The sequence below is a fragment of the Aythya ferina genome, assembly GCF_964211825.1.
Source record: "Aythya ferina genome assembly, chromosome: Z".
Taxonomy (NCBI): domain Eukaryota; kingdom Metazoa; phylum Chordata; class Aves; order Anseriformes; family Anatidae; genus Aythya; species Aythya ferina.
In genome coordinates, this window is record NC_140299.1 from 83,735,097 (window position 1) to 83,755,592 (window position 20,496).

The window sequence follows — 20,496 nt, forward strand, 5'->3', positions numbered from 1 at the left end:
CTGTCACAGAAACTAAATGAGTCCTTGCCTGTAACATCAGCTGCCATCAATGCTTCTGCTCGGATGACCTTCACCTGAAGAAATCCCACGTCCTTCATGTTATGGAACATCCTCATTGGACTCTAAAAAACAATAATAAGAAATACAATTCTAGATTGCAAAAATGACAAAATGAAAGCAATGTTGATAGCCTTTTCCCTCTCCCAAATATGTTAGTGTAATTCTAACATATTCACCTTTTTAATTATTATTTTCTGCAAAACATGCAGTTGTTGGTGTTTCTTTCAGTATTTTGCAACTTTAACTTATCAATCAAAAACACAAAGGAAAAATTATAATATAAATGATTAAATATGCTAATTCTACTGACTTAATCCCCCTAATAGCACATAAACAACTCTCCATCACAATTGTAAATTACATCAATGTATTAAGAGAATTAATACAAACATTTCTTCTTCCTTTATACTTTTTTGAAATCTGTGCTCACGTTTTCTCTTTGAAGGCTCTAAGAATATTTTGAATAGTGACTTAGGACCAGTATCAATTTCATTGTTCTTGATCATTATATGTAAGCCTGTATGCAGCATACATGCAGCAAATAATATAAGCAAAAACAATCAAAAGAGGATTATAGCAATTTAACACGTGTCATAATAAATACAGGCAATAAAAGATTGAAAAAAAAAAAAAGAATGAGAAGGTGATTTCAATTACACAGCAAAAAAGATTTTACTTTTTTCTTTCTTTTTTTTTTTTTTTTTAACCATCAGTTTATGCAGTATCTACATATATTAAAAAAGGAAGAAAAATTAAAGAGTAGAGTAACAATTGCATTTACTCAGCCTACATAGTTATATAAAGCTGCATGGAAGCTGCATTCTGTTTTTTCAGATGACCAAATGTAACAAACTGGGGGTAATGCAGCAGCTAGGCAGGGTATGCCAACATTTTTAAGCTCTAACTTTGAACGTAATTTAAAAGTTGCAGAACTTCAAATGCTGGTACATCGAATTCAATTTTGATTTTGCAATCAATTAATGGCAAATACGACATTAACATTTAGTTTCTTCATAACCTATGGGAAGAACTCCAGAAGAGGAAACTAAAATCAGATTTTTAAATCCATTTTAAATCATAATCATATGTGGCCTAATTTTGGGTTACTTTTGCAAGTCCTTTTCATAAATGCTAGCAGGTACATTTGCTTCTAAACATTTTAACATCTGAAAAACAAACAAACAAACAAACAAAAAAACACAAATAGTTCCCATGGCCATTTCTAATATTTTAATTAGGTATGTGAAGGTATGGTAACAGGTGAAACCTTTTTCACTGCTTATTATAATGTCTAGATTTCTAGGATATGCAACCACCAGGTAAACAGCAGGTCAACAATTCTGAAATTTATTATGAAGTCAAAACTGATTATTAAGGACAACCACAATAACGTCACTTATCTGAAAATCACAGGTGCTGCTTAAATGCAATATTAAATGTCGCAAAAATTTGACGTGTAGATAAAATCCATTAAAACATTAGACATATAATATACATCTCCCTCTTTCTGTCAGTAAGGCATTCTAACAGTCCAATCACACTCTGATATTAATTTCAGAAGCCCCAACTATTTATTGTGTACAGTGAAGGTTTGACCTTATTATCCTGAACTGAGGAATCCAGTTAAGCGCAGTACCACATGCGCAACATACTTACAAATATGCATGTATGTCATCATAGGAAAATGGTTGATAATTTTTATTTGTTTTAATAGGTTTATAATGAGAAATAGGGTTTAAAAGTACTGACGGTGAACTTTAACCAGCACATACTCAACCCTCTGCTTGTGTGCTTACATGCAAGCTGAAAGTGGCAGAGGTGGTGGTACAGATAGCAGTGTTATAATTTAAATCCATGCTGGCACCATCTCTCATTTATTTCAATAATGATCAAGGTTTGGAAGCTCCTTATCAGAGCTCATACTGCAACAGAGATAATTCTACTCTAATACCATGATGAAAGTGAAAGGACTTACAAACAGGTTTTCAGGTTTTACGTGTTTCACGATGAATGAAACAAACACATAGCTTCAAAAAGAAAACAAAGCAAAAACAAAACAAAATAAAACACCAAACAAACAGACCTGGACAAAAAACTGCTCCCTTTCCTGCAATGCTATAGATCATTCCCTCTCCAAATTTCACCCAGCAAATTGCATGTTCTGCAAAAAGGCACTGGAACTGTATTGCATTTTGCTACCTTTGTTAACATCCCACAGAATAATTATTTTTGAACTTTAGTTCCAGCAAGTCAGCTAGTTTAGATTCACTTACTGCATTCCGTGACAGTGGAGACTAGTGAAAATGTATACGGCGCTTCTGCAGAGACTCTGGGAGAAGCAAATGACTTTAATACGTTACTTTAAATACATAACTTTAAGTAATGATTTATCAGATTATATTCTGTCTTCTTATTTATGATTATTGTTGAAGGCCTCAAAAACCTATGGTTTCTGAAGACTGAAATTTCCATAGCAGAGGAATCTGTGATTTGCAGTGAATCTTTTCAGCCCTCAATAGATGGGAAAAGATTGAAATGCTCTGGAGATGAGTCCTCTTTATTTTTTTAATGAAAGGCTGTATAATATATTTTCTGTATGGCTGCAGCAGCTGTCAGGGAGAGCATCTCAGTTCAGCTCTATTATGGGAGAAGCAATACCCCATCCTATGGCATCGAGATACACTGAGGGGCCAGTACTGATTGACAGGTTGTCACCATGACGTCTTATTCCATCTCTGTTATGGAGAAAATTAATGTCACACCACCAGCCTTATGACTTGCTGTCATCTTAGAACTGCTCACCTTTTATCAATGCTCTAAATAACATTTCAAGCCCATCGTCTCACGGTGGACAATCTGGTCAAGGGACATTAAATCGGATGACTGTGAAATGTCATAATAAAAATGGAATGCTAACAACTTCTTCTCTAAACTAGCTCCTCTGGTTTTTAAACTGTGACAAGGGGGACCGTAGGTTCAGCACACCCGTTCTGAAAAGGTCATACAATCTCTCTTGGTCTGTACCCATTAATGCGCCCCCCTCCTCACCCCAAAAGGAATTAATCTTTTCAGACAATTGTGGTAAAATAATGGTTCAAACAGTAATGCCTGTTTAATTTGTAAGGCTCTGATGTTCAGCTACAAATGGTTAAATGACAGTAATAGAGTCATTTTCCAAGGCTATTTGATCTGATGGCAAGGTCAGCTCATTAACTGTTTTTGGCTGTGGAAAGGGTGCAAAATACATTTCTCAAATGGAAGCTGGATTTTTTTCAGAACACAAAAAATAAGCTCCAAAATACAGCCCACGAATGGGAAGAGGGCATCTTGGTAACTGCAGAGTCTTTCTGTCTATCAGCTTTGAAGTAGAGATATGAATACCAAAGATAAATCAAACATCAGTGAAAATAAACTATTTGAATTTTCTTAATCCTTGCCATCTCCTTTTGCTGCTGTCCACAGGTCATTTAAATTAAAAAATGTAGGACTTTTCAAAAGGCCTATTGATAATAGTCCATAATTTTTAAAAACACATAATGAGAAATTGGCACTTCTGCAGTAAGAATATCTTCCATAGACACAAATACTTTCAAATGCATACATTAATGTAAATACAAGCAAAGACACAAATCCATGAATATTTAAGCAATGAAATAAATAGATCAGTCTTATTCCACATAATTATGCTTTACACTGGGGACTAAATCTCAAAAAATGAGAATTTAGGAAAACTGATTAATAATACACAGTCACAACATGTTGCTATACTGCTTCTAAATTATCAAAACCATCAGTATCACTCAACTCCCATCATATCATCACACACAATAATCCACAGAAATGTGGTATTGTTGCACATGGTAGCTAGAAGTATATCACGTCAAAAACGTATCCACCAGAAATTTATTATATGCATAAAGATCCATTCTGACAACCACAGGCTGTCTTGGTGGCTTCCTAAATGTGAAATAATTCTCTTAATTGTAATTATTTTTCAAAGATTTTGCACAATACCTTAGCCCTCAGTTGGTTTAGGAATATTATGTTTAGCCTCACCAAGTCACCTCTATTAAACTGTGTTTATGATAACACTATTGGTGTATGAGTTGTACAAGCATTAGCAGACAGCTGATTCAGGGGAGATAGCCAGAATAAATTTGCTGAAGCACACATCCTGCTAATCTGTTTGAAGAATATTGTACAGCATTAGTACCAGCACTTCACGTTATCTGCACAGACTGATAAGGTACATCTTTATTAAATTCTGTTATTGAAAGGATGTCAGTCATGGAATAGGAATATTTTAAAATCTAAAAAAAAATTAAGCGGCTCTTTGTTAGTCAGAGCTTGGTTTAATGGCTGAGTGTCTAGAGAAGCCTTTCTAAACACCTGGCAGCATTGTACAATAAAAGCTTTGTAATTTTAAGTGGAAATAGCTCTTTTTTTTTTTTTTTTTTTTTCTCCTTTCTCTGTGTGTAGTGAGACAGTTACTTTTAGTGATTTAGGCATTAACAAATGCTGGAGTAAGAGCTCCCCTCTCTGTTGCTTTGAAAAAATTGCACAGATGCTGTGTAATGTGAGGATGCTGGGAAATGAAAATAATTTGCTTCAGAATATTTGAAAATGGAAATTATGATTGAAACAATTATTTGATGATATAAAATGCTACTTCAGCCTCTAATGTACAGTTAAAAATTTCTTCCTCTTTAGACAAAGCTTAAAAACCCCAGACAACTGGCACTTCAAATCACTTGGCATAAACACCCACCAGAAACTGTGTAACCACTAACTTCTTAGTTATCTCGCACTTGGTAAAAACGATCTGCAAGGCAAACTTCTTTATGTCATGGGGTCAAATGAAATAGCTGAATTACTAAGGTAAAAAATACCTTACTGTACAAAGAGGATTTGCAGCCTTCCTGATGCTACTTGTTTTAGCTGCAATAATATTAATGACTAGTTTAAATGACTGCTGTAGGCTGAATGTGCTAAGGATGTAAGAGGTATATTTGGACTTTTCTCCCTAATACTTATTATTCATACAAACAACCATTTTGCAAACAGAGGGCAAAAGAGAACTCCATACATATCTCTTCAGTATTTCCTCCCGTTCCTTTGGGTCCTCCAGAGAGTTGACAGAGAGGTCAGAGATAGTGACTGCAGCAGAGGCTGTCAGAGTGACCAGCAACACCAGGTATCCCTCTCCTTCTTCCAGCGGCATCTCCAGCTTGTGAGTTTGCTCTTTACTTAGGGTTGACAGGTCAACCTGGCACCTAGAAAGAAACATTTTTCATCAGCCTGTGGTTTTCTTCATATTAAGCAACAGCATGTTGGCTTAACGGCATTCAGCTGGACAAACAGACAAACAAACACAAATCCATAGGAATTCCTTCCAGCTTCTGAAAGGATTTCTCTTCAGTTTCTGCCCATGTAGCTTGCTTGTTAGCAGTGTTTTCAAAGATGCAACTTGTTATGCATGTGAACAATAGAAATATTGATTTAAAAACAAACAAACAAACGAACACTGGAAGCAAGGTTGTCTAAAATGCATTAATTGAGTTCCAGTCAAAGAGAATTTTAAAAATTCAAATTTTACTTTTCAGTTTTGCCTCTTGTATATATCTTAAAATGTAAGTTTTGGTATGAATTTTTTCATTGTCATTCATCCAGTAACAGCAAAAATCCCCTCTAACAAAAAAGAAAATATAAAATCTGTGTGGACTTAATTGTGATGGAGTCAACATGACTGAACATAGAAAAGCACAACTTGAGCACCACCCAAGGCTCAGCTCTCTTGCAGTTAGCTGTGAATGGCTCAGGGTCAAAGCTTCATGCAAGCAGCCAGGATAAAATTTGATGCCGCAAGCCCCTGTATAATAAGATGTCTCATGTTGTAATGAGCAGGGACTGCTTATAACGGCACAAATAGTGGCTGAAGCCAATCCACCCTGCTTGATCCTTCCCTGAATAACCCTGTCTGCATGGGATACACCATACACTGAGCTAATGAAGAATGGCTTCATACATGCTAGCCAGCAACCTTTGCAAGTGTTGAAAAATCTTTAAAAATAAAAGATAGAACTATGAAGGAAAAGCTAACAAGGAGCTGACCAGAAAATTTTACTTAAAACCATAGTTTGCAGTCAGTAAATACATACTCTGTATGTACCTTAGAAGTATTAATAATTTAATGTGTATACTTCACAAGTTTCAAGTTTCCTAGATTGCAACCCTGAATGTGTATAAAAATTCAATGCCTGTGTCAAATCATAGATTCATTACGCTGGAAAAGACCTTCAAGATCATGTAATGCCATTTTTCAATGTAAAGGAATTTCTGTAAAAAGCACTTTTAGGAATACTTCCACTTACTAGTAGTGTTTTGCCAATACATTACTCTGAATAAAAACAAAAACAATATCAAAGTAAAGTGTATGAATACATTCCATACTTAGTTAAACAACCAAATAGTCTACTTTTAACAGTGATTATTTAATGTGACAAGCACATGTTCTATATGCCACTCTCACTAAGCTAAACATCTAGCAAACTCTTTTCATAAAATGTCAATTGATTTTGAAGAGAAAGATAATGTGGTGACCGCAGGGCCAATAAACTGAGAAAAAGGTGGCAGACATGAATAAATAGGCATTTAAGGACAGGAAATAGCCAATTATCAGAATAAATGCATCCTCATAAAATAGGCACTGTGCAATCACAGGCAGATTAGATTTGCTACAGGAAAATTTTCTTTTAATTTTTTAAAAAACATTTACTGTCTGCGTAGCTGTCAAAATTAAACTACTGCAAAGCTCATACAGTAACAAGGTTCAATTATTTTACAATGAGAAAATTTCTAACTGACATAGCTCTCTGAGTTTTATGTTTACTGTTTATTTTGAATGCTTTGGAAGATAAGGTGTTAGAAATGAAATTAAGGAAAGATGAAAGTTGTTGCTGTCAATGTAGGTTTACAGTCAATCCAAGTTTCACACGTGCACATAGGCAGTCAAATCTTTGTTTAGGCCACAGTGAGGAGTATAATGCTCTCCTTAAGATAAGAAATGCTATGATCGAATGTTAAAACTAGGAATAGGTTAAGATGCCTCTAGTGTTAAATATTCTTAGATAGTTTATTTCAAAACAGATATTCCTCAAAAATATCTCTGCAAACAACCTCTGTAACTTTAACCAATAATCATTGGAAGAACCAGCTTAAACTCTCTTAAGAGCAGGTAAAAGAATCAGAAAGCCATTACAATATAAGTGATACAGAAATAATTCATCCCTCACTCAAAAATAGAAAACAAATGCTACCTGTACCCCGACAAAAAACTCAAACACCCACAAGCATCATAAAAATGTAGTGACTGTAAAATTATAGGGTTTCTGTCAGAGCTATAAGCTCCAGTGCCTTGAGTTCACAAAGTTACAGCACTTTTTGTGCTCTAACTATTAAAAGTATGTGTTATTTTTTATTTAGGCTAAAATAAATTGAAAATTTGATTTTACCTGTATATTTTTCCTGTAAGTATAAAAATATTTGAAAAAGTACCACGTTTAAGAGAGACTTACAAAGAAATGTGTCTCTGTGTATTTTTGATAGATCTCCATGAAAAATCACCAGCTAGTTATTTCCTAATATCATACAGAGAGGTAGGAAGTGTCTTGGAAACTTCTTCTAGTGAAGGCCTTAATCATTTTACAAGAAAAATATTCTCCGAATGGCCCACAGATAATTTTATAAAAATCTGAGAGTACTCCATCAAGGAATGGCACCACCATGCTTTATGGAAATCCCAGTTAAGAGCAACAATGTCCTTATTAAGTCAGATGAAGCACATTGCTCATTCTGTGCCACATCCCCTGCTCTGGGTGACATTTTGCAGAAGATACAACTTGCATGCAGCTAACTCACAGAAAGTGTGGATGCACTAGGCATAAGGCAAGTGCACTGGCAGCACATGCACTGCAGTCCAAAGATGAAGGAAAAAGCAAATACAAACATTCCAATTTACACTGTTAGAAAAATTGTGATCTTTTCCATTAATAGTTGAGTTCTTCCTGGGGGGAAGAAAAGAAAAAAAAAAAAACAAAACAAAAAACTTTGTTACACCAAAAGTTTCCTTTGAAATTTGTTGTTTTTGTTAGATCTGTTTTTTGTTCTCATTAGATCTTTGCATGGGAGCAAAACAATGAAGGAAGCTTGTTTTCAGTAAGACATTGTCTAAGCAGTAATCTTATCCTAGAATAACTAACACCAGTAGGAAAACCTACAAAACTTTTTGACTCAATTTACCTGCAAAATCTAGAATTCACAAAGTACTTTTCAAGATTTAACAGTGTTGGAAAGTTCAGGTTGAACATTAAATTTTAAGACAATGATTTATAATCAATACAAGCATGGGAGATGCTAAATACAAAGTTGTACATAACCAAGATCACATACCTGTATTCCAAGCTTTAAAGCTCACTTTTACATCAGTTAAGATGTTCTTTTAGACGTATTTGTCACCTACAAGTGTTTCCATGGAGAACAAAGATGCTTTGAAGATGAAGGTGAACTTGAATGCTACCAGAAGCTGCTGCAGAACAAGCAGGGCAGTGGCAGGAATTTTTGTCTTTCATTCTCCACTGAGGACCATGAAAAATTATAGACATTTGCAGAAGACCATAAGTTGCATATGGCTGGAGTCACATTGAAAACAGGAGATAATACAAATTTTTGGAGAATTCAGTTTTCATGGCATTATTATCACATGCTGCTGGTGACAGGAAAAGTTTACCTCTGGTGAAGAGGCCGGCATGAAGAACTATAGCAAAAATAGCCATTACCTCTGCAGACAGATTTTCAAGCATGGCTATAAATCACCTTTCAGGAAATTTTAGCTTTTAGGGTAATTAGAGTATTCTGCATTATACCACTGCCCCATGTTATGCGGTCCCTTCAGTGCACAACTATGACAATGCTAAAAGTGCCAGGAAGGGACAACTGAATACGCCGTTGGGTAGCTGACACAGATACATCTTCCCGAATTACCTCCCTTGTCAGCTCTGCACATGAACATTACCAGGTGCCACGTGGATCTGGATTTGCAGGCCTTGAGACATGAGAACGGAGGAAAACATCATGTAAGTGCCTCAAGCTCACACACTGGACTGTGATAGGTAACTAGCAGCTGAGACATGGTGCAACTCCCAGAAAGAGGATTTGAAGATTTAAGGGGAATGCACCACTTCCTCTGAGCATGTCTTCAGCGTGTGTTAATTACCCGAAATGTTAGAAATAGGAATTTCTGATTTATTTTTAATTTGAATGTATCTGGCCTTTGGTTCTTTTTATGCTTTTCTCTACTAGGTTAAAAAAAAGCCACTGGTACCCCGTATTTTCTTCTAGTGAAGGTACTCATATACCATAATCATATCTCTTCTTGATCTTCCTTTTGATATGCTAAACACCACCAGCTCCCTATATATTTCCTTGGAACACATCTCCTACAGCCCTCAAATGACTTTTTGTAACTTTTCTGATCCAGTGAAATTCTCCTGCATCCTTTTTAAAGTGTGGAAACCAGAACTATATGTAGCATTTTATTATCAGCAGGTCTAAGAGGCAAAAATCACCTCCCCTCTCTAGTTCTAACAGAACCTGGAATGTAAGACCGCTTTGGCACCCTGGTGAAATATCCTTGCTAATGAATGAAATACAAAGGTAGCGACATGACATAGAAGGCCTCTTAAAAGCCAGGTGGCCAGGCAAGGGAGAGACAGCAGATAGCGAGATCATTTTCTCACATGACAAAATAAAGCATAAAAGAGGAATTGGCACAATCCTAAGTGATAGGGACAGAAAAGCACCACTTGGCTACAACCCAGGCAACTTAATTATCGTCACGACTTGTTCAGAAAGACAGCCTTTTAACTCCACTGTGATCCAGGTCTATGCTGCTCCAAAGGATGCCAAGGAGAGGAAACTGTGCAATTCTGCAATTAGAACTGAGCTGGCCACACATCAGAAGAAGCGAGGCACGAACTGCTACAATTTGTGAGACTCCGTAGCCTTTATGAGCAGAGTAAAATGTTCCAGTAAAACCAAGAAACAAACGGAGAGCGGAAATTCTGCAAGGCAGCGACAGAAAATGATAGGGCTCAAAAAGACAGGACTGCAGTTACATGAAGTTCTTGGAGGAACCAGAGTGTGGCATTTTTAAGCATAGAGATAATGAGAAAGAAATAAAACTACAGACCCCACGCTGTGCTTGTGATAGGTGACGGACAGAGGCAATAGACTGAAAACCAGGAAAGTTCCCCAAGGAGCTGGAGTCGGCACCTCAGCTAAGTAGGACACCGACGGCAGGGGAGCTCAGGGCACTGGACGAGATCCCCAGGGTGGTGGGAGTGCATGGCCTGGCTGCAGAGCTTGGCAGGACCCGAGGAAACAGTAAGTTGGTCCAGATAATGGAAACATGAGAGCCCCACCAAGCACAGGGCAACCTCGCTGGCCACAGAGCGATACCTGAATGCAGACAAGTATTTATGGCTTGCTAAAAGAAATATGGGCTGTGCCACAAAATCCCATCGACAGATTTTGGAATGAGAGATCAACATTTTCCTAAGCATAGCTCTTCACCATAACACTACAGATTTACGTTTGAAATTGTGTAGACAAAAAGAAGTACTTGCAGATGGTTTATTATGTGGTATGTCCTATATCATCCTCATAGTACAGCCATGCACTACAGAAACACACTGTTAGCACTGTCATCACTGTAATTTCTTCACATCAAAATTAACGCTTTCCTTTGCTAAACCATTCTTTTGCTTTCAGAAACATTGATTTTTCCTGCATCAGTGGAAATTTGATGGTCAAAACAACTAGCTGGTCAAAAACAACTTTGCATGATCTTCCACGTGGCTCCAATCTGTCTTCCAGAAACTCTCAGATACCCCTTTCAACACTACTAATTTTCTTCATATTTACAGTCACAGCCCCCATATCTAGGTTAGCCATTTTAGTTTTCCTTCTCCCTTCCTCTCATTTCTTAGCTCTTACTTCATACAGTAATGTAAATTTCCATATGCAGGACCTTAAGGGCAAGAAGAAGGATCTATAAAGATAGCCCTTTTGTGTGCAGCATTCTGTATCTCAGTTAATACTTTCAGGAATACTACTAATTTTGCAAAAGTACTTGGAAGTAACAAACGTCAATAAAAAAACATGAACAATAAAATACCTGGTAAGAGAAATTTAATTAAGATTTCATTAAAGACAAAGATGACCCTTTCTTGCTTTTTAGCAGAACAGTAATGCACTGTTAGGTGCAGCTAACATGTGCGGAGATAGTAATAAGTAAGGAGTGGAATACCTGAAGGCCAGATTTCGAAATGCACTATTTACCCTTTGAAAACAATTACAAATGGAGATGGCTCAGCACATCTCAGGATTTGTCAAGGACAGACCCGGCAGAAGCATTTTTAGATGTTAATGCTTCTGGCAAAACCTTCATTTTACACAGAGAAATACATCTGCAATGATTTAACTTTAGTCATCATGTATAATCAACAAACTATTATACACACAGTCTGTTGGTTGTGTGCTTGTCTGTGTTTACACAGAATTGCTGTGTAATTCACACACAGATCAAAACTCACATTACAATAGAATATTAAACAATAGATTTAAACTTTGAAAATAAAATTTGCCTCCAAAGTTACTGCAATGTGCAGACTTTTTCAAACAACCATGTAAAAAATATATTAAAAAAAAAAGATGAAATACCACCATAATAAAGTCCTATTTACAAATCCAGAAAAATCCATTTTGTCTCCATAGAATTCTGCGAAATTTAAAAATTTTCCAGTTTCAATACAGAGGCTGCACACAGACATTCACACCTACTATTCAAAGCCTCTTTGTTGGGCAACAATATTTAAAAAAGAAAGTTGTCGGTATTTTAATATAAATTACAGTCTCCACAGTCTCCACACCTTTAGAAAAAAATGACAAAGCAACATTCACAGTAGCACATTTAGCACATTGTCCTTCACTTAACTTTACATGCACACTGCAGTACCAATACACAGCTGAACAGCACAACTGAGTTCTCTGCTGATAATATTCAGTCTGCCGTAGTGAAATTATATAAATTTGGGTGGAAAAATAAAACTGAGAAGATATAAATATTTTATATAAAAATCCCACTTCAGTTTAGAACTCTGAGCAGTATATCACTGTGCTTTCAGATTAATAATGCAGCAGTATAGCTCTCATTGTGCTTCTGTTTATGTGCACCCAAAAAAAGCTCTGTAGCTTCACTATGATGAAAAAATTAAACAGAAAAAAGATAGCCGATTAGCTGTTGAAAAACAAAATCAAAATATTTCATTTTCAGTATTGTAACTTTGGATTCATAACATCCATTTTAAGAGGATGAAATTAAATAAATATAATAAGGTCTGTACCCGTATATACAAACACAAAAACAGTTTGAATTTTAATGACAACATTCAGAGAAATTATGGAACACATATGGAACTTTTCTACTGATAGAGTTAATACATAGCTTTAATGAATATAAAATGCAGAAGGTCTTCTGCTGTTCTTCATTTGCACCAGGTTTGATAAAAGATGGTAACATCTATAAATACTGATAAAAATAGATTTAGATCAAGTCTACAGTAATTTCCTGGCATAAGATAGGAGTGAAAGTCAATGTCATTTTAAGATAAACATGCATTTTTCATACCAATAAATAATGCTATAAATCCTGCTGTACTGGGTTGCAAATAACTTAAGCTGAATAAAACTGCATGACATGGGATTTACTTATCCTGTATGTTCACAGAAACAACTTGTTCTCTGACAGCACTCATTCTTGGCAATTTATTGCAGCTGTCAGCAGCCAATTTGTTCAGATTACTGCTATGCATAAAGGTGTAACAATCATGAGGATTTATTAGCTGATTATCGTAAAGGTGACAGTCAGGATCGCCTTCAGAAACACAGATGATAAGAAAGTTAAATAATTACATGAAGATTAAAATCATTTCACCTTCATTTTGATCATAGAATTACCTACATAAATGTATCACAGTATGTGTTTTTAATCACAGTAGTATATTGACTCAATATGGAAAAGGAATGATTTACACATAGCAAAAACATGTGAATATTAAACATACTCAGACTTAACACCATACAGACATACATGTACCTATGTATTTCTACTTATCAGATGAAATATTGACTAATACTACAAGTTCACATGCTCATTAGAATATAAGAAAACTGCCCCAATGACTTTAAGTGCTGGTGCTTTCCAAAAAAAAAAAAAAAAAAAAAAAAAAAGACCTCACATCATTGGTTCTTGATAATTTTTTTGTTTCTTTGAATGATCTTCAGAAGAACGCCAGAATTTAATCCCTCACTTCATGCTGCATGAATCTGTCAGTGTTTCCTTATACAAATCAGCAGATCATCAGAAATATATTTTTTTCAGAGCTTTTGTGTGAGGTCTTTTTTCAGGCTTTTGAAATCTCAAATTAAACACTGAAGTGGTTCTAGGATTTCCTTTTTTGGGGGTTATTCTTAGATGAAAGTTCATAATGCACTACATCCTTTATACTCACATGGATTGTGCATATAATTGCAACTCAAATTTGACTAACACATAGGTCTCAAAGTTAAGAATGGAAATAAAGCAGTCAACATCTCACTTTGGGAATCACCGCACCACATGTGTCTGGGTACCAAGATGAAGATAGAGCTTTATGCTTGTTCTGTGACAGATATATCTTTCTCCTCTGAATTAGGATACCACACTGTCAGTCTCACTCACTTAATACTTTCCTTTTTCTTACAAGCCACTCCTTCCACTTCCATCCTCCTGTCACGCAGACCCAAAGCCAGACTTTCACTTCCATGTCTCCAGTCTTCTCTAACATCCTCCTTTCATCTTCCTGCCCTCAAAAAAAGATTGCAAACCCAAGCCCTCACAGACTGAGCACACATGCCATCTCCACTTTGTCATAATCCTGATTTCATCCTGGTTCTCCACAGTGCTCCAAACTAATGATTATGACAATGCATACACAGCCCACAGAATTCTGTGTTCATGACTTCCCAGTTCTTTTATTTCACTGAGGTGCAGCTGACACAAAATATAATTCCAGAAGAAATTATGACATTCTACTTTGGAATGAAATTTGCAAGTTATGGAAGTTAACACAGAACGAATACATCAATTCCAGGGTACTACCAGTGCCACTTTCTGCACAGCTCCTGGAGCTTGTCCCATGAATCTTCCACTCGGGAGCCCTGACTTGCAGCTGCCCAGTAGGCAGCACGTCTCTCATCCCACCACAATGCATCCCAAGATCATGGGGGAACTCCTGCTCTCCATCTCCACAATCACTGTTTTTTGGGATGTTGCTCTAACAAGGATACGGGCAAAGCAGATTGCCAATCTGCATTTTGCACAGGGAATTCTGCTGACATTCACCCGTGCTCTGCATGCAGTTGAACTTGACAGACGAAAAAAAACAAACAAACAAGAAACACATTGTAGATGAGAGATGAGAACTGCTCCTTACACTTTTTTTTTATTCTGTTTTATTATCTCAGTCTGCTGTTTCTCTCAATATGCATGATCTCTTCAAATGAGCCTGGCTTCTTCCTAACCATACTTTAGCTGGACAGGGCAGTTTCTCAAGAAAAAAAATGTTTTCATTAAAAAAAGTTACTTCTGTATAATAGCTACTGCTCAAATATCGTGTAAGAAAGTAGGAAGAGCATAATAAGATGAAATTGATTATTCTCCATCACTGAGACATGCTAGAACACTACAAGGAAGTCTTTCATTTCTGTCCTACATGACGACCTTTCCTGGAACCCGAGTTAAAACATTCAGTTTATTCTATGTGCCTTGAGAGACCTACTCAGACGTTACTCATGGACTAAGACTCAATCTTGCTTTATAAAATTAATGTCTATTTATCACAGCACACACTCTGAACAAATCTGTAGTGTCTGTACCAAAGTATTTACAGCTTTCAGAGACGGCCTTGAAATAAGAAACTGGGGAAAAGAGGTCCCTGTAAAGCAGAGCTGTCAAGTACTGGTGATTTTTATCCATAGTGATTGGAAGAGCATTAGTGAAAGTGAATATTAAGACCTATTTTTGTATTCAGATTGAGTTTGACAAATAACAAAGTTTTTCATGGAATTCTTCACGGAGAAGAATTTGTTTGAAGGTTACATTATCCACAGATGTGGTGCCATCTCTGGTGAAAATGAGAGTCTCTGAAAGGACAAAGTGAAGAGGGATTATAAGCATGCTGATAGCAGAAAGGTCACAAAAATCAAGCGCAGTGAGATTTTGGGAGAAGTACCACTGATTTTGTTGAAATCAGTTCAATACTGCAGTAGCACTGCAGGTGAGTTTTGTCAGAGGAGAATCTTTTCTGGCATTCATGCTATAGAGGAATTACATCTGTTTGGGTGAATAACAAAACAAAACAAGATACTCTCACAGAGAAATGCTAAAGGTGTCCAGATTTTTTCTTCAAGGGAAGATTTCTCATACTACCACATTTCATGGGCCTGAACAAAATGTAGAAATCTCTTGTTACTTCCATGATAGCTTCCAGTTACTAAAAAGAATATACTTAAGCTTAAGACATTATAACATTCTTAGATATCTGAAAAGCTACCTAAATAGCTTATGTGCCTAAAGTTACCTATTTTTCATCTACTCAAATTTCTGTGTTTCTGTTCTTATCTAGGTTTCAAGCACCCTGAAGCAAAACCCGTGTCTTTATTTTATACAGTTCTCTTTAAAATACTTTAAACTGAATGTTATAATTACTGATAATAGTAATAATGTAAGTATTGCTTTGAAGTCTGTGTTCTGAAAGTCCTAAGTGAGAACTCCAAAACTCACCATGTTTTGGATAAGAAGGTTAAAACTAAGCAGAAGATAGAAATGATATCCAAAGGTTTGCCACACATTGAGACAAATGATTATGCTACTTCAGAAAAATAGTCATTGTTACCCTTTGTGCTGACTGAAATCAAAAAAGGGAAAAGATAGTGATATGAACTTCAAATATGAACATATCACTCCATCCATGTTTCATTGTATAAAATAGAATTGTACTATGCATGCTTTCAAAAAGCTTTTGTCTGATATTAAGGCTGTTTCCTTGCCAAAGATTCTGCATCTTTTTTGACTTCCCACTATTTATGGTAGGAAATTAACACATAATATTATCCAATTGATCTAAAGAAAGCCATTAACTTAAACAGAAGCAGAGAGGAAAAGGTTAGTAGAAACATAACCACATGGACTTCAGAAGCACATAGCTCAGTCTGTAGGATTTCCATTCCTAATTTTAACCACCCAAAAAAGCAATTATACTACTTAATAGTATCAATGTTCTAGTGAAAACACTGATAACCAATATTCTAATAATCAAAGTATACAGGATTAATTACTATTTTTATTGTAAATGTATGGATATCTATTAAAATATGATGTAAACACTTTTCAGCTTTCAAAGAAGCACTGTCTTTGTACAGCATCTATAAACATAAGGCAACTAATGCAAATGTTTGAAAACACCTATCATCCTCTGAGGCAGTCACAGGGAGCACAATCACACAGATTTATACCATTTTTGAACTGTGAGTAGTCCTTCATAGAATACTCTCATTCACCAAGTAGACTGAAAAATGGTATTACATTTTGGTATATCATTTTGGTATTACATTGTTATTACTAGTCATGGGAATTATGCTGGGCGTTGCCATATGGAACCTCCTGCATCTTGATTATAGTTCTAAACTTGGGGTTTTCATTTTGGAAAACCTAAACCTATCAATTGGTAAAAGCTGCCACCTACTGGTCAACAGAAATTATTTTACACCGTCAAGGTAAAGAATAACACAAATGCAGAAAATTACACTCTTACTTTGTGAAAAATCCTCCCCCACCTTTGAAAAAAAAGAAAGGCAAAAACAAATGATCCTAAGAAATAGTTTCAACGGCGAGGTTCATTTTAATCATCTGCTCCCATCCCCAGGGAACTAGAAGGCTGTAATTGCACAAACCTGCCAATAAAATCATCCTTTTTGCCAGCATCTTTGTCCCACACGGTAATATCAATAATTCCACCTCGCTCTTCATAGAGATGAAAGTCAAACTGCTCCCTCCACTGAGGATTCAAAGTTTTTGGCACAATCTGAAAAGAGCAAAAAGAAAGACATTCTGCACTGTGAAGGCAAACTTTCTCTTGAATTTCAAATTTGGTCTTTAGAGTCTGTGTTCAGGAAGCATTTTTGCGGTATGAGTATTTCAAGGATTGAGGATTTAAAAAAAATAATTTAAAAAGACTATTGGTCAGTTCTCTTATGCTTCTTTGACACATCATCAACACCCAAAATCTTGCAGCCTGTCACCTTCAAAAGCCTTCAGAACAAAGGATTTATGCTGGGAATTGATACATTTCTTTTGTAGAATAATCATGCCCTATCTTGAGTAGCAGTTAGCTACAAATTACCTCAGCCTAAAGAAGAACAAAGCACCTGAAATGACAATTAGATGGTGACTAAGAGTATTTAAACAGAAACAATTTGATTGTCTCATCTTTCCCCAGCTTCATTAATACTGGGAGAAAAATGTAATTACAAAAAAATAATAATGAAATCAAACAAACAAACAACTGTAGTTTACTTCCTTTCCTTTGCTGCTCAAATAGTAGTAGTTTTCTGAATCATTTTCAGTCCAGCTACTTCTAACAAAAGATGTATTTGTACTTCAACATACTTCAGTCCATGTCCTTCTGAACATGCTTTGCAGTACAGAAGCTTTGTATGTTTATAAATCAAAACGCAAAACAGTGGTCATAGCTTCATAGGCAAAGTACTAGGACAGATATCTCTACTTTCAAGATTGATGCATTTCACTGACCTGAAAAAATGGAAAAATTAAAGAGGATTAAGGACTAGACAAGCTACTGAAATGTTTAAGTCCTCAAAGCATGAGATTTGATTTCTTCATTTTGATTTGTACATGAGAATGCACAGATTTAAAAGTATATATATACATATTTTTTTTTCAAACCAAGTAACACTATCATAAAACTGGGTGACAACAGGGGTGAAAAGGTAGGTAGATACAGACCCTGAAGTGGGTGTGAGGACACAAAAATAGATTTTCAGATGATTCTTCAGGCATTGATGGGGACTGACAGCAGCATATGGATCCTGATGCCGTTTAAGAGACGTTTAATCTCAACACTATGCACGGGAAGTTATTTATCACAAAGCCAAAGGATAAAAAGGGATTAAAAAGGTCAAATATATATATGTATATATAATACACATATATATAATATATATATATATATATTGTTTTCTTTTTTTTTTTTTTTTTTTTTTTTTTTTTTTTTTTTTTTTTTTTTTTGGGGGGGGTATGGGGTGGGAAGTATATCAATCACATAGCACCTATGCATGTTCCAACCTACATCACAGAAAAAGTAAAGAACCCATTGGTCGCAACACAACAAAGATACTGAAAGTCAATCAAAAGAACAAATAAATTCCCTTACAGTGTGAAGACAGGTCTAGAACAGTGTAATGTGATGAATTTATAGCTTCACTTTTTTACCCAGAAGACAAAAATAAAGTAAAATAAATAAAATGGAGATTATTGCAAACAGTATGTACAGGATATTGAGATGAAGATCTGCCAATTAGCCCACGTGCTTTCCCATGCTGTTTGTTAACAGGCTACAAAAGGATTTCTGACTTTCTTATAAATCTGTAAATTACTCTCCACCTTATTCCAGTAAAGACACATGATTATAAATAATGATCATTCAGTATTACACCTCCGAAAAATATCTTTCCTGTATTTCAAACTGATAAGTGTATCTTCTGATTTTGTCTGAGATGTCTGAAAAGAAGTGCATCTCTTCAGTGTCTTTTTTTTTTTTTTTTTTTTTTTTGTAAATACTTAACAGGAAACATTATTTTCTTCCAATTTACAGACTCCAAATAATGACAGGGAAAATGTCACTAATCTACATGATTTTAAAAACCACAGTTACAGAAATGGAAATAGAGGAGAATTGGAATTGACTTCCTTGATAGCCAGTTCAAATGTGGGATAGAAACTACAGTCTGAATTAGGATTCCTGCTAGAGTTCTCTTCACCGAAATTTTAGTAATACCAAGGCATATTTTTCATTTTCAAAAGCCAAATTATACACAGTAGTTAACAAGCTTTGAAACCCTACATGATGCCAGACAAAGTGTTCAGATTATCAGTCAATTCACTCGTTGAAATTAAGACAGCAGCTAAATGTATATATCTATATATATATATCTATATATATATATTTAGACAGTTTGTGAGTAGCCTGTGGGAATCAACAATTCCCCCATAAGCCTAGGTCAGAAGGCCCTAAGGCTGGCTCTGAGGTTTGAAAAGTTGACATCCAGACACTTGTGGCCTCTTTCTGACTTTTGCTTTCTTCTGGCTCCAAAGACCACAAGGGCTGTCATGGCCATAGAAAGACGAAGGTGTGTCATCAGTGATCCCAGCATCTTCCACAAACAGCAATTTTCAAGCCAACAGGAATGAGGAAAATAAAAATAATAGCAAGGAAACAAAGCAGCTCTCTGCAGTCATTTTCTCCCTGATCAATCCTCCTTGCATGTTAAACACATACATATACAAAAACTTAATGAAACTTGAGGCAAGGACACAATGAACAAAATGAGAACATAAACATGATTCTCATCGAGGACACCACTATGCAAATGATGCAAGTCTACTTGCATCAAGCCAGAAAGGCACAGATGTGGTATCTACTTGTCACAATCACTGTAAAATTGTCCCCTGCAATGATGGACCAGGAGCAAGAAAAAAAAGCCAACAGTTTGTATGGAAAATATGGTGTGCCTACATTTTTAGTGCTTTTTTTTTTTCTTCTTTTTTTTTTTTTTTTTTTTTTTTTTTTTTACTATCTGGCTTTATTTAATTTATATTTTGGTTTATAATGAAATACAAGAAAACATTTGAAGAAAAATCCAGGTGCTGTGACAGCTAATAAATCCCCAGCATTATTTAAGTACTTATGCAAGACAAAAAAAGCTCAAACAGGAAGAAACTACTTCAAACAGAGTCTATGTGCAGTGCAGACCAAAATTACCTTGCTCTTGTACTTCTGATGCCCCAGACGGAACTTCACATAAGGGTCACTTAGCCCATTTGCATCCATCGCCTTAAGTTCACGACCTTCTATCAAGGTAACGCTAACTATCCCTCTCCATAGCTGAGATTTTCTGTGCAGGTCTGAGAGGCGTAAGCTCTGGGTCTGAAACTTCAGGGAAATAAAAACAAAGTTTTAGTTAAAACAAATCCATAGATTT

General features: G+C 35.8%; 1 protein-coding gene across 12 annotated transcripts in view; it reads right to left on the minus strand.

Annotated features, from left to right (window-relative positions):
- MCTP1 (multiple C2 and transmembrane domain containing 1) overlaps positions 1-20,496 on the minus strand; it is a gene marked incomplete at both ends in the record, with an annotated part of 313,509 nt that overhangs the window by 114,248 nt on the left and 178,765 nt on the right. For all 12 annotated transcript variants that reach the window (XM_084504204.1, XM_084504196.1, XM_084504205.1 and 9 more), the window contains 4 exons: positions 29-122; positions 5,147-5,333; positions 17,170-17,300; positions 20,277-20,447. In XM_084504204.1, the coding sequence (XP_084360330.1) occupies positions 29-122; positions 5,147-5,333; positions 17,170-17,300; positions 20,277-20,447 (583 nt within the window). The remainder of the gene's footprint in view (positions 1-28; positions 123-5,146; positions 5,334-17,169; positions 17,301-20,276; positions 20,448-20,496) is intronic.